Below are 13,857 nucleotides of genomic sequence, written 5' to 3'. Positions count from 1 at the left end.
TCTTGTAATACTATTGAAAAAGTCAATTTAAAGTGCTTAATTTATGACTGTTTTAATACAAATATTTGTCCACATTGTCAAAATGTAAAAACGTTTGTTTTGCCCTAATGGCTTTCTTATCTTGGATCAGTGGAAAGTGCTTGACTAATTGTTATATAGGGCCAGTAATGGCTTGAAAATGTTTCCCAGGAGAAATCTCTTCTCTGTCCACTTAACAGCGCTGATCTCCCAGAACATTTCCTACTGAGACTGCAGCCATTACCAGCTTCAAGCTTACTAGGATCTGGACTAAATCATTTTATCATTTTATTCAGTAAATAAATGAATGAAATGTATTGTGTACAACAAGTCCCCCGAATGTCCTATTTTTGACTGTAAAATGTATATATATATATATATATATATATATATATATATATATATATATATATATATATATATATATATATATATATATATATATATATATATATATATATATATATTATGTTGTTCCAGTTATGAAAACTTTCTTAGACAAGTAAAAAAAAAAAAAAAAAAAGAAAATCTTGTCACTCCCTGAGAGAGTAATCTGATGAATAATGCAGTGGTCAGTAAACAGTCGATGGTATACACTCTCTGAGAATATGGCCTCATTCTGGATTTATGAGCCCACAGTGGCACAGGGAGACTCTAGTGAGCCATCAGGTCTTCACACACCTCGCTGGTCCAGAAGTGTTTCTTTCCTTGCTCTGATTTCCCAGCTAAAACAATATCATTAATCTGCGGGCCGCAGGAGAAGTAAGAGGAAGGCTTGTATCGTGTACATTAACTCTCCCTGTATGTGCTTCACACGCCTGACCTGACATGGAAAGGTTAGGTAAGGTTACAGGATGTAAAAATGAACAAACCCAGGGAATGAATTGGGTAGTATACACAGGACACAGAGGCGAGCTATTTCCTGTCATTAATGTGCAACGCCTTCATTATTTAGAGCATATTAAAACCAGTGAATCAAACTCTGGGGTAAATTCGTGAGTGTTGGAAAGACCTGCCTTCAAGGTACACTCTGTTAAGGCGCGGTGACATGCGCTACCTCAGAGATCTGCAATGACAAGTCCATCAGAGTGCATGTAGCCGGTGACTGTTCCTTGTTATCCACATTCCGTGTGCGAAGTATGCATCCTTGACCTGATACCATACTGCACTCTTCATGCCCTCCACGTACTTCTCACTCCATACCTCAAATACACAGCCTGCTGTCTGTAATGGACAAGCCTGAGTTTGTATATTAATGGGCCTAGTGAACATGCTGGTGTGTGAATGTGCCTAATGTGTTGCACTGTTGAAGCTTATTAAAGAGTTGAATATCACCGTTCTGACCGACACTCCAAAGGAGGACAAATTGCCATAGAACCTGCTTTACTATACAGTCCACTCACCCTGCCTCTCTCCTACAGTGACATTCAGGATGTTATTTGTTATAATGAGTGTGATTTACTCTTATTAAATTAAGTTATTCAAAAAAAATAGAGAGATGTCCATAGTTGATGTAGGCATATCATTAATATTTAATGAAATATGTAATTATACATATGTAATTAGACATGTATAGTTCCAAAAATGTTATAACTGCTCAAGATCATTGAGCTTCTGTTTATTCAGTATCAGTGAATGTTGGTGTCCTGTGGTAAAGTTGTAATTAAATGGTCAATATTTTACTGTTTTTCTTGTTGGTTGCCTAAACAGGTGTTCACTGACTAAGAATTTTGATGCAATCAGCTCTTGAGGTATTTCCTAAGAGTCACCCAGGAGATATGCTTTGGAGACATTGCCATGGTTGTCAGAAAACACACACACACACAGCTGAGCTCAGCAGGGTATGAAGGAACACAGACGTGCAGACAAGCTATCATAATTAAGCAGCATCACACCCCTCTGAGCAAAAATGCAGACATTCCTGTGCCTGCACACACTCAGGCTCTGAGCTCCATTTAGGAGACAAACGCCTCTCTCCTCTCGCCTGTGTGAGGGGAAGGTTTGTGCTTCTTTTGACTCTGCAGAAATGGCAAAAAGCACATTCAACCATCAGCAACAAGGAGCTCAGCAATGACTTTGTATTTCATCAACTCCATAGTTATTTGCATATTCCTATTTGAGAACATGGTTAATAGCAGGCAAAGTAATACTGAAACATATTATGGCTGATCATGACCAACCCGTTACAATTTTATAACAAAATTTTATCAAGGAATTTTAGTGTTACAAAAAAAAGAGCAAATAACTAGAGACATTTAGCACCATTTAGAGTAATAACTTACATTTAGGCATGAAGAGGAACCTGTTTAAAACTAAACAGATATGTGCTTTGAAGTTGCAGTGTGTGAAATCCAACAATAGAAATCCCACGGGAGGCAGTCTTGTCCGTCTGTCTTTAAGTTTATGGGTGTCCTGTATCAGTTGCTTAAGATGTTAAACAGGACAGATGTTCTTCAAATTACAGACCCTCCTGAACCATCCTGCTCATTGGCAGATCAGGTGGGGCCTTTGTGGTGCTAACTTGACAGACCTTCACCACCTCCCCCCTTCCTCCTCCTCCTCCCCCTTCCTGGGCAGTTGGTGTGTTTGTGCTCTAGCAGGGGGAGGGCACGTGTGGCCAATAGCTCTGTGAGCTGCAAGACGACACTAATTCAGACAAAACCTAGAAGACTTCAAGGCTTTTTATTAAAGGCAGTGCGTGAAAAAACTCAACACTTCTGAAATTATACAAAAACACAGAAAAACCTCCCAGTGTGAGCTACCGTTTTAATAAATAAAAGCAGAAACAACCAAAACTAAGTGCCTACACACAATAAAAAAGCAAGTCTTTGTACAAATAATTTACATAAGACATTCTGACTCACACAGTTCACAGTGGATAGAAAAAACTCTTTTCCTGCATTGAATTCCCCACACAGTATTACTATCAGAGACAACAGTTTAGGCTCAGCCTATACACTCAAAATGTTTTAAAGAAATAAAAAAGCTAAAAAGATTAAATAGAGATAAAGAGTAAAAAAAACAAAACTTAAAAATGTGTAAGTCCAACATTTTTACATTACGAAGTGTTTACAACTATGTACAATTTGTAGTTCCATCCTTGAAGAGATGAAACTCAGTCCCCGGGTTGTGAGGGGGAGTACAGAGTGCGCGTTAACTGGAAGGCATGCTGGAGGACTCGGACTCCGTGGACACGGAGGAGATTGGACCGCGCTTCTTGGTGAGCATCTTCAGGCTGGACCTGCTACTGGTGCTCAGCGCGCTGCGGGCCGACTTGCTGAACTTCACCCCGAGGAAGGCGTAGAGGATGGGGTTCAGACAGCAGTGGAAGAACGCCAGCGCCTCCGTCAGGAAGATCCACCTCTGGAGGGTCTGTTCCCGGTAGCAGCTGGGAGCGATCACATTGAGCATCATCAGCGTGTCCACAAGGATTCCCCCACAGTATGGCAGCCAGCAGGTGAAGAAACAGAGGATGAGGATGACCGTGGTCTTTAGCGCTCTTCTCTTCAGCGTCTGGCCTTTGGAGGCCGTGGAGAGCCGTGAGATGATCATACAGTAGCAGACGAGAATGACCAATCCGGGCAGCACGAAGCCCACTATAATGTGCTGGAAACGAAACGCCGCCTTCCAGACGTTAGCGTGGCTCGGGTAGATTCGTTCGCAAATGTCCCCGGTGCCGCTGCTCCGGACTTTCGCGAACACGAGGTCCGGCACGGTGAGCAGCATCGCAGGCAGCCAAACCGCAACATAGATCATCCGGTCCGCGAGCAGCCTCCTCTTCGACTGGCTGTTGGTCGCGTGCACGACAGCCAGGTATCGATCGAGGCTGATGAACGCGAGGATGAGCACGCTGCTGTAGAGATTGACGGTGTAGATCATGTTCACGGCTTTGCACAGGAACCACCCGAAATACCAGGTGCTCGCCGCATCCACGGCCCAGAACGGCAAGCTGAGGACGAACAGGAGGTCCGCGACGGAGAGATGGAGCCTATATTTGTCAGTCATGTTTGTCGACTTCTTTTGAAAGCCCATCACTAGGACCACGAGTCCGTTACCCACGACGCCCAAAACGAAGATAATTCCGTAAACAGCAGGGAGAAAAATCCTTTGGAAATCAGCACTTAGCGCGATATCACAGAGTCCTTCCAGATCGTCGAACGCGGACCCTTCAGTGCTGTTGTCATAGTCAAACACAATGCGCTGCTGAAAATAAAAACATCCACACACACCAGTTAGTTGAAAACTCTTAAAACTTAAGTAACATTTAAGTTGGCATCCAAAAACAATCACATAACCTACCAAAAAACCTCCCGTATAAGCACGTTAACTTTATTCTACACCGCTTTCTTAATAATGAAGCTTATACAGACATCAAATAAAGTGAAATCAGGATGTGAAGTTGAGAGTTGCGGTCATAAATATGATAAAACAACTCACCTCATAGTAATCCATTGTTAAAAAAAAAAGAAATCAGGCAGTTCGCTCTGCTGACACTTTCATTGCCCACGTCTCACACAAACCCTGTCAGGCATGCTGCGTCTTGCAGCATTTTAAATAGTTTCTAACGCGCGCTGACCCGCCCACGAGGGCGGGTACGATCGTCAAAGGTCGCGTGTACGATCGTGGTGTCGGGTCTGTAAAGCGTGCTGTTTCACCATTATAACGGAGCCCGACGGTTTCAATCTTTACAGCTTTTTTTTTTTTTTTTTTGTTCACTGAAAAGGCAAAATGTAATGAATTTAACACTGACTTTGTTTAAAAGGTTGTTTGCAAAACAGTCACAGTTCGACTTGACACGAGCTATCGAGGTCTTATCGCCTATACTTTTGTGATTATACATTAACAAAACAGTGACGTTTATGTGCAAATTCGCTGATGGTCGTTAACCGTCCAGTACCAGCTGAGAACATTCAAACGAGTCGGCCACTGATAGCCCTGATATGGCCCTGAGTTTTTACATTACAATAGAGCCACTATTTTTTATCTCTACAGAGTAGGTTTAAAAACACACATCGTTTCAACACATTTTTTTAAATATAGCAAGCTACTAAATATCTTTAACGCCAATGATGACCAATGACAAAGCCGAAAATTCATGTGGGTGTTGTCAGGCCAGCGCTTGGGAAGCCTGTCCTTCTTTGTCAGGTTTTGTTTCGTCTATGAGCTTGGGTCGCTCTGAGAGGTCAATCCTGATATAAACTGCAGAACCCCCGCGCTCCTCCGGTCACTTTCCCTCCGGCGTCCTCGTGGGTCCGCTGATTGCGTAGGGAGCCGGGCGCGCTGACACGGTCGGCTTGCCGCTGATCCCCATAGCGCGCAGCGCCGAAGTGCATGACAGACGGGGACCCGCCGGCGTCGTACACGCTTTGATACCCGAGCTCTCTCGTTCGGGTGGGAACGCGCTGATAGCTGTTAGGCGATACGGCCGATCTCTTGTTTCGGCCGGGGAAGTGAAATGCTGTACATGAAGGAACACGAAGGCACTGAAATGGCGTTGTTTGTCCTCCTTTAAAGACGGCTCTGCTTCGCAGACCTGGCCATTGTGTGTGTGTGCGATCCACGTACAGCTGCTGCCTGCAGGCAGTAATGGATACGTGTGCGTGTTAACTCGGGGGAGTGGGGGGGCCACGTCGTGAAAGTGTGACCCTAAATGCGCGCTGACAGACGATGACGCGAAGGAATTTTTATGTGCTTTTATGTTGGTTTTTTTTATTATTATTATTGAAGATCACATAACTGCGTCCAACAGGAACAGTTGAGATTGCAAACAGAATACGTCCATGTGACTAATAAAGTGCATCTAAATTCTCTCTTATTTTCCTAAGGTTGCTTCAAATTTAAGTTTGTTCCATTCTCAATTCACACCTAAGGCCAAGGCGAAACTACACCTGTAGTAATAATAATAAGAAGAAGAAGAAGAAGAAGAAGAAGAAGAAGAAGAAGAAGAAAGAAGAAGAAGAAGAAGTTGTGCCTTTCAGAAGGTTGCTTTACAATGTGAGTAGTGAGTAATTACAGCTAACAAGCAACTAACGTCTAGGTTCAGACAACAAGCCTTCAATGTAACAGAATCTAAGGCAAAAGTAAGTGAACTCAGAGCCTACCTTAACCAACCAGAGGATGAGCCAACGATAAAAACCAAAGCACTGACATAGCTTCTCGGGCGCGTATACGTATATATTGCATCTTTCTCTGATAAAAATAAGCAACCTGCCAACGCCAAATCTGCTTGCACCTCCACGGCACGTACGAGCCCGGCATCTGCTGCTGTGCTCTTTCCTCCGCGAGCGAACAAACTCGTTTGGCCAAACAGCACGTGTAAATCTGGAGTGTATGCACTTAAAAAATTTCTTTACCTCGTATTTGGAGCTAAGTCAGTATCATTAGTTCTGCTGTCGTCATTCTCTATCAGGGTCGGCTGCAAGCCCTGCCCTGAGTCTGCATGCAGTTTAAATGCACAGATGCAAAGTAGCGTTAGCCAAACTGCTAGCAGTGGCATCTCAATAAATTGGATTCGCAGTTCTCGTCTTAATGGTGCAGCTGTCGGTGTAACTTTTTATGAGCCTATTTTAACCTTTTATTTAATCACATATTTTAATCACAATCCCCTAAGCATAAAGGCTTTATTAACTCCAAACATCTTTCATTGGTTCACAGATCTTGCTGTATTTCTTAGTGTGACCCCAGAGTTTTGCACTGAGCCAATGCATGTTACGTACATACGGTTAGAGTGAAAATATTGATAGCGGACATCTTAAATGACTACATTAATCTACATAAACGATAGGGCGGGCGGTTGCCCTAATATTTATTTTTAACTGGGGAGCTGGCATTTCCACACATCCCTCCTCAAAACAAGCCCTGAATATCCTTCTGGTTTTAAAATATGATTAAAAATGTCACGTTGAGGAGGCAGAGCAGGATGCGGGGACGAGATGAATAAAACAGAGACATACGTTTATTAACACATAAAGCACAGAAGAAGTAGCTCGCAGGCTATCGGAGTTAAACAACAACATCCAGACAAGAGACTTATACAAAACAAGGATCAGGTGTGAGAAACACGACAGGGCGTGACCATGCAAACACACACACACACACACACACACACACACACACACACACACAAACACGAAGACTTCAAGGGGGAGGGGCCGTATCGTGACAAAAAAAACATGTCCCATGCCTCCCCGCAATGTGTTACTGTCCTCCCAGTCAAAGCAGTCTAGAACTGGGCCTGGTCACCAGTATCTGTGGAATCATGAACAGCGGACACCCCTTCGGAATACAAAAGGAGCTCTCGCTTAAGTGTGAAGTGTGTCCGGGCGATCTGTGTGTGTGTGTGTGTGGGGCGGCACTGCGGCGTGCCACAGTGGGGAACACACATGCTGGCAGACAGGTAACAACGACTCCGGAGCCAGCCAGTAGTCCTCCTGGCCTGCAGCCAGCGTACGCATCACAACCCGTCCCTGATGGCGCGTGCACACACACACACACACACACACACACACACACACACACACACGCACAGATGTAGCCTAATCCATAATTTAGCAGGAAAGCGCAGACAGGCTTCCTCTGCGTTTACAGGCTCTCTCTCGATCACGCAGTGTGTGGAATTATTCTTACTTTTCCCTTTCATCCCATTCCTGAGTGGTTTGCCAGACTGTATATTTGATACAGATGGTATTTAATTATTTTGTAATGCCATGGCAGATGTGTAACACCCTGATAATATAACAAAGGAGAAAACATTTCCATAAAAGGAAGAATGGATAACAGGCTTCTTTACACAACACTTTAGGTTGCGCCTCAGTCAGCTCATTTAAATTCAAGACCTGCATCTTCATTCACATGTCAGATTTCTTTTCATTTTATTAAGACTCTGACTTAAATTGCACTTTGTAAACATATCAAGGGGTTTTCCAGACCTTCTGCTCCTCTGGGCTATTTGGCAGTGCTTTGCCCCTTTGACATGGCTCTTAAATAAACAAATGCACACACACACACACACACACACACACTCTCTCTCACACACACACACACACACACACACACATACATACACACACACACACACACACACACATACACACACAAGGTAAGGACAGTGTACAAAACCACTTACAATGGAAAGAGGCTTTGAAAGATGTGCTTCCATGATCACTTGCTTAAACAGAAGCAGGCATTCAGACACACACACACACACACACGGACACACACACACACTCACATAAACACACTAATTTCATTGTCTATTATGGAATGTAGAATTCATGTAGTTTGATCAGATGGAGTCACTATGATGCCTGTCTGGCTCCACTGTTCATAGGTGGGTCTGTTTTTCCCGAGCACCCATCCACCCCCCACCCCCAACTCTCCCTCCTTCTTTCTTTTCTCTAACTGTCTTCCACCTGCTCCCAGCCTCTCCACTATCAGTGCTATGTGAATGCGGGTTACATTTGCCAGACGGATCACCAGATTACTGTACTGCTGCAGACGTGCCTCTGAATATTTCCATTTGATCTGTAGGAATAAAATATTTTTGGAAGTACACACCACCAGTGTGATGTTAATGCACACACACACAGATATACTAGGTACAGTTTAAAGTGGTGTTTGCTGTAGTTTTATGTAGATGAGGTTTTCTGAACGGATGTTTAAATTACTTTCAAAAACTCTTACGGTTTGAGCAGCTGCTCTGTTTTTGTCTTATCTTTATGACGCAGTCTTTCTTTCCCACTTCCTATTTGGGTGGGCTGTGAACTTCGCTGCTTTTTCAAATCTCTTCCCTTGCTGCACTGCGTGCTTGGTAGTGGTCGCTGGTAGCAGCGTGGTTGGCTGGGTTTGCCTCTGTGAACACGACCCTCCAGGAGCCCTGGCACCCACTGACACTCTCCAACCGTGCCACTCTCAGGGTGGATGTCATGCAAAGAGCGTGGCTTTGCACCCTGAGAGAAAGTCCTTCCAATCAGTGAAGACAGTTCAGAGATTAGAGCTCATCGGTTAAGAGATTAGAGCTCCTTTGAGAAGGAGGTAATGTTGTTTTATATTCTGGTTTCGCGAGCAGTACGGGTGTCTGACAGGGATACCAGGGCTCTGCTGAGGCTCCAGGGTGTGGGCTCGTTGGCAGGCATTCCAGGAAACAACCCACAGCTACGTGTGTTAGGAAGCGATCTAGAGAGAATGTCACATGCTGCTCACAGCAGGAAGTTGGCAGGGTTGGTGTGTAACAGCACACATCAGCACACATCACATCACACAGCGCACTTTCCCAGACCCACTGGCCTGAAACAACTTCAGTCTTTGGCAAGTTAAAAAAAATGTAAAAAAAAAAAAAAAAAAAAAGACAAGCCACCACCACCAACACAATAACAACAACAACAACAACAACAACAACAAATGAAGGAAGTTGAGCCCGTGGCACTATATAACAGAAATACCTGCTTTACATGATCTGGGGAGAATATCTGTTCAGAATTGGGCCACACAGCCCACAGATTCCACTCCAGGGCCCTGTCCCGGACGTCACGTTGGCAGAGTGTTTTCACTGTATCAGCGATAAGTGGCGAGATTTCACCTTCCTAATGGCTGAGCTGTGGCACGCTGGGTTGATCTGCAGTCAGTACCATGACGGGCTGCAGAGGAGTTCATTAAAGTCACCAGCTCTGGGGCCTTTTATCTTCTGAGCCCTTGGACACGTGTGTGTGCTGGGGGACTTATTATCCCCAGTGAGATTATCCCCAGCATTAAATAATCCATCTGTCTCCTGTTGGTGGCTTGTTGCCTTTCTGAGAGTATGACTGTTAAATATGTGCATCTCAGTCTCAGTCAGAGGCCAGAATCCATTATGTGTGACCCATGGGGGGAACTCAGCACCTCTGTGCAACAGAAGGCAGCACCTCACCCCCTTTAAGTGCCCCACATGGCCTGACAGGCCATCAACCTAATAGAAAAGAGAGCTGGTTGCATGAATGACCCCTGATAAGATCCTACTGGCTTGTCAAGAACAATGTGCTTTCACTCACTTATCGGAACTTGTTTTTAAATTTAAATAAAATTTATTGATGGATTTTTGTTTAATGATTAGGCCTAGCGTGTCGATATAGGAACAACTATGTTGATATGGTAACTACATGGCGCATATACTTATAGATCTGCCTGAAATTATGAAATGATTGTGTACATGTATTGAAGTGCTGGGGCGCTGCGTGCAGGTTTGAGCCTCTACTGGAGCTAACACACTTGTTTTGATTTAATGTTCATGTAAATGACAGAATGAATACTACATCAGTTTGAGGAGGGGACTCTCTTTCAGTGAAGCTGAGCTATGATTAGTGTGTTAATGTATTAGACTGATAGTTGTGTGTTAGCGTGTTAGCATATCAGTGTTTTTGTGAGTTAGCATGTTAGAGTTCGCGTATTAGAGAGTTAGCATGTTAGCGTGTTAGCTCGTTAGCATGTTAGCGTTTTAGTGAGTTAGCCTGTTAGAGCGTAAGCGAGTTAGCATGTTAGTGAGTTAGCATGTTAGCTTGATAGCCTTCCTCCGGTCACTCCCCTTTGCATTCTCTTCTCAGACTGACGCTGTCTGTCCTCCGCTGCTGTAGGTGTGAGTAGGCGTCGTGCGGATGTTCTAGATATGTTCTAGGTATGCCATATATTGGTATGTAATTGGTTCTAGATATATGTGTTGGTATGTATTTGGTTCTAGGTATGATGTGCGTTGTGTGTGTTTGGTTCTAGGTATGTATTGGTATGTGTTTGGTTTTGGATGTGCATTGGTATGTGTTTGGTTCTAGAACCCATGTGTTATGTGTATACTATGTGTTGGTATGTGTTTAGTTCTAGATATGCTATGTGTTGGTATGTGTTTGGTTCTAGATATATATGTGTTGGTATGTACACATAAAGTGTGCAGATTTGACTTCATAAAGAGGATCATGGGGTTTTATTTGGTAACTGATATGTAATCTACATATGTGGTGTGTTATTGTGTGTATATCTGCTTGTGTATAAATTCTCACTGATATCCATATTGTATAATAATCAGCTGTTTGTATAACTGGGCTGTCAGCACACTGGCTTTCTCCTTTGGCCTCATGCGTTGTGTAGCCCTTCTGATTAATAGCTGTGGGTGAAAGAAGTGAGACTGAAAGAAGACTCCCACGAGAATCTCACGTGTGAGGCAGATCAACCAGCCGTTTCCCTCACCCTGAGCCAGACCTTCCTCCTCTTTGTCCTACCCTTCCTCACTACGTCCCCCATAATGCACTGCGGCGCTCATCATCATGTAAACATGTTGTCCCTGTGCTGTTAGGAGGCTCGTGACTCACACACTGAGACCCAGAGGCCTGCTTCTGAAGTAAATGTAGTGTAATTGTGTTTGAACTTCCTCAGCTTTAGAGGAATTCCTCTCTGTCATTGTGTGTTTACCAGCTGGACATACGACACACAGATTGAAATCAGAAGACCCTGCAAGCAGGAGTATGCATGTGATAATCAGAGAGTCATAATAAAGCATTCTCTGCAGGGAATGAGTGGAGAAGGCTAGCTTTGGGGAGTGTTTTGATGGTGTAGGAGGTTTGGAGGGTGGTGTAGGAGGTGTAGAGTGACCCGGACAACACTGCTTACAGACTTTTTTTTGTGTGTGTTTGTTTATTTTACTACAATCACAGATCTGGGAGGCATTCACCGTGTGAGGTTCAGGTTTAACACAGACAGGACCGAGGGCGGGTCTGAGGGGCAGGTTTATGATTGACAGGTCTCAGGGGCTGGTTTATGATGGACAGGTCTGAGGGGCAGGTTTATGATTGACGGGTCTAAAGGGTTGGTTTATAATGGATAGGTCTGAGGGGCGGGTTTATGATTGACGTGTCTGAGGGGTGGGTTTATGATTGACATGTCTGAGGGGTGGGTTTATGATTGACATGCCTGAGGGCGGTTTTATGATGGACATGTCTGAGGGGCGGGTTTAAGATGGACATGTCTGAGGGGCGGGTTTATGATTGATGTGTCTGAGGGGCGGGTTTATGATTGACGTGTCTGAGGGGCGGGTTTATGATGGACATGTCTGAGGGGCAGGTTTATGATGGACATGTCTGGGGGGGGTTTATGATGGTCTGTCTGAAGGGCAGGTTTATGATGGACAGGTCTGAGGGGAGAGTTTAAGACGGACGGGTCTGGGAGACAGGTCAAAGGGGGCGGGTCTGAGGGGACAGGTTTATGACAGATGGGCTTTTTGTGCCTTGTTTGGCCCTCTGGCAGAGGGACTAGGACGACGTTCTTTACTCTCACTTCAGGTCTGATCTGTGTCTGATCAATCATGGCACCGTGCCTCTAGGGGCCCGGTGCAGATCAATCTAGCAGGGCTCAGGGTGTCTGCCTGGCTGGGTCCCTGCCTGGCGCTCAGCTCAGTCTAATTGATTTAACAGGGCCACGTCCCCGGGGCCGCTTCCATCTGCTTTAAGACGTAACTGACAAGCAGGGGTGAGTGGGCGATACATCAACAACTGCAGCTTGGACTGGTGGAGGAGACCGAGCAGTACAGGCAGCATCACACACGTGAACGCACACACAGGCAGTTTAGAAACGTTTTAGCTTCAAATGTGCCCTCTCCTGACTTTAATAATACCCAGTTCTACAGATGTCCCCATTTTATCAATAAAATCTACTGAGTCAAATACTGTAATGTTTATTTCTGGAGAACAAGCTTAGTTTATTCTAGTACACGGTACATTAACATCCTGTAACATCCTCACATGTTGGCATGTCTGATATAGCTTACTGGCAATCTGAACTGTCCACTGAGAAACTGGACAACACTGGAAGACGTCCAACAGTCTAACCAGAAAACCGAACAGCGAGTGGGGTGCGATTTGGGTGTTGGTCTCTGAGCACGGCTGTTCAGCTCCGCAGTGTGAGTCATGTGACGTCCTTTGTGTGGTACATCTGCATGGTCATGCTGTCATTCCAGGTGTGCAGGAGCCCAGGTGACACACACACGGCTATGCCCACAGCCATTCATTCAACATTACTCACGTTCAGTTCTTCCACAGGGCCCATAGCCTCTGACAGCCTCCCCGAGGTGGCCACGCCAGGCCAGGTGGGGCGGCTTTGTCTCATCCCCACACTCTCAGATCCTGTTTCAGGACTCTCTTGATCCGGAATATTAATTATGATGACCGGGACCTGAAGGGTAGCCCACAGGCGAGGTGTGCAGCACTTGATCGTCTTTTACCTCGGACTCATTTTTGAATTGGACTTTTAATTTTTAATTGTATATCGACTTTTACTTCAGTCGTAATGAGATTTGTCTTCTCTTGTTATAGCAGTAGTGCACTGTGGTGAACTGCAGAGTCTTATACTGTATAGTTTTGCCAGTCAAGTTATTTTTGCAAGTCAGGACCTCACTTTGGTAACTTTCTCTTCTTCCCTGTAGGTTCACGTCTGTTTGCGTTTTGGTGTGGTGAAGCTCAGCTGTCACAGAGAAAGTGTGCTGACGTGGGGTGTGATTGCTCTGCCCTCGGCGTGCTGCCGGGAATCACGAAAGAGAAGGAAAAGGCAGTCTTTTCACAGCTGGTATTTGACAGGGTGCCTGCCTGCCTGTGTGTGTGTGTGTGTGTGTGTATATACATACACGGGTGAGTGTGTGTGTGTGTGTGTGTGTATGTGTGTGTGTGTGTGTATATACATACACGGGTGAGTGTGTGTGTGTGTGTGTGTGTGTGTGTGTATGTGTGTGTGTGTGTATACATACACGGGTGAGTGTGTGTGTGTGTGTGTGTGTGTGTGTGTGTGTGTGTGTATATACATACACGGGTGAGTGTGTGTGTGTGTGTGTGT

General features: G+C 44.8%; 1 protein-coding gene across 1 annotated transcript; it reads right to left on the bottom strand.

The window, feature by feature from the left end:
- Positions 1–2,685: 2,685 nt before the first annotated feature.
- On the bottom strand, positions 2,686–4,614 carry cxcr4b (chemokine (C-X-C motif), receptor 4b). Its single transcript, XM_027022716.3, has 2 exons — positions 4,456–4,614; positions 2,686–4,221 (listed from the first exon to the last, which is right to left on the bottom strand). The coding sequence occupies exons 1-2, from the start codon at positions 4,468–4,470 to the stop codon at positions 3,172–3,174; spliced, it is 1,065 nt and encodes a 354-aa protein (XP_026878517.1). The 5' UTR covers positions 4,471–4,614; the 3' UTR covers positions 2,686–3,171.
- Positions 4,615–13,857: the final 9,243 nt, after the last annotated feature.

This window comes from Electrophorus electricus, chromosome 4 (assembly GCF_041902795.1).
Source record: "Electrophorus electricus isolate QZ-2024a chromosome 4, ASM4190279v1, whole genome shotgun sequence".
Classification (NCBI taxonomy): domain Eukaryota; kingdom Metazoa; phylum Chordata; class Actinopteri; order Gymnotiformes; family Gymnotidae; genus Electrophorus; species Electrophorus electricus.
Note: the sequence above shows the minus strand (reverse complement) of the source record. Positions and strands in the feature narration are given on the sequence as shown.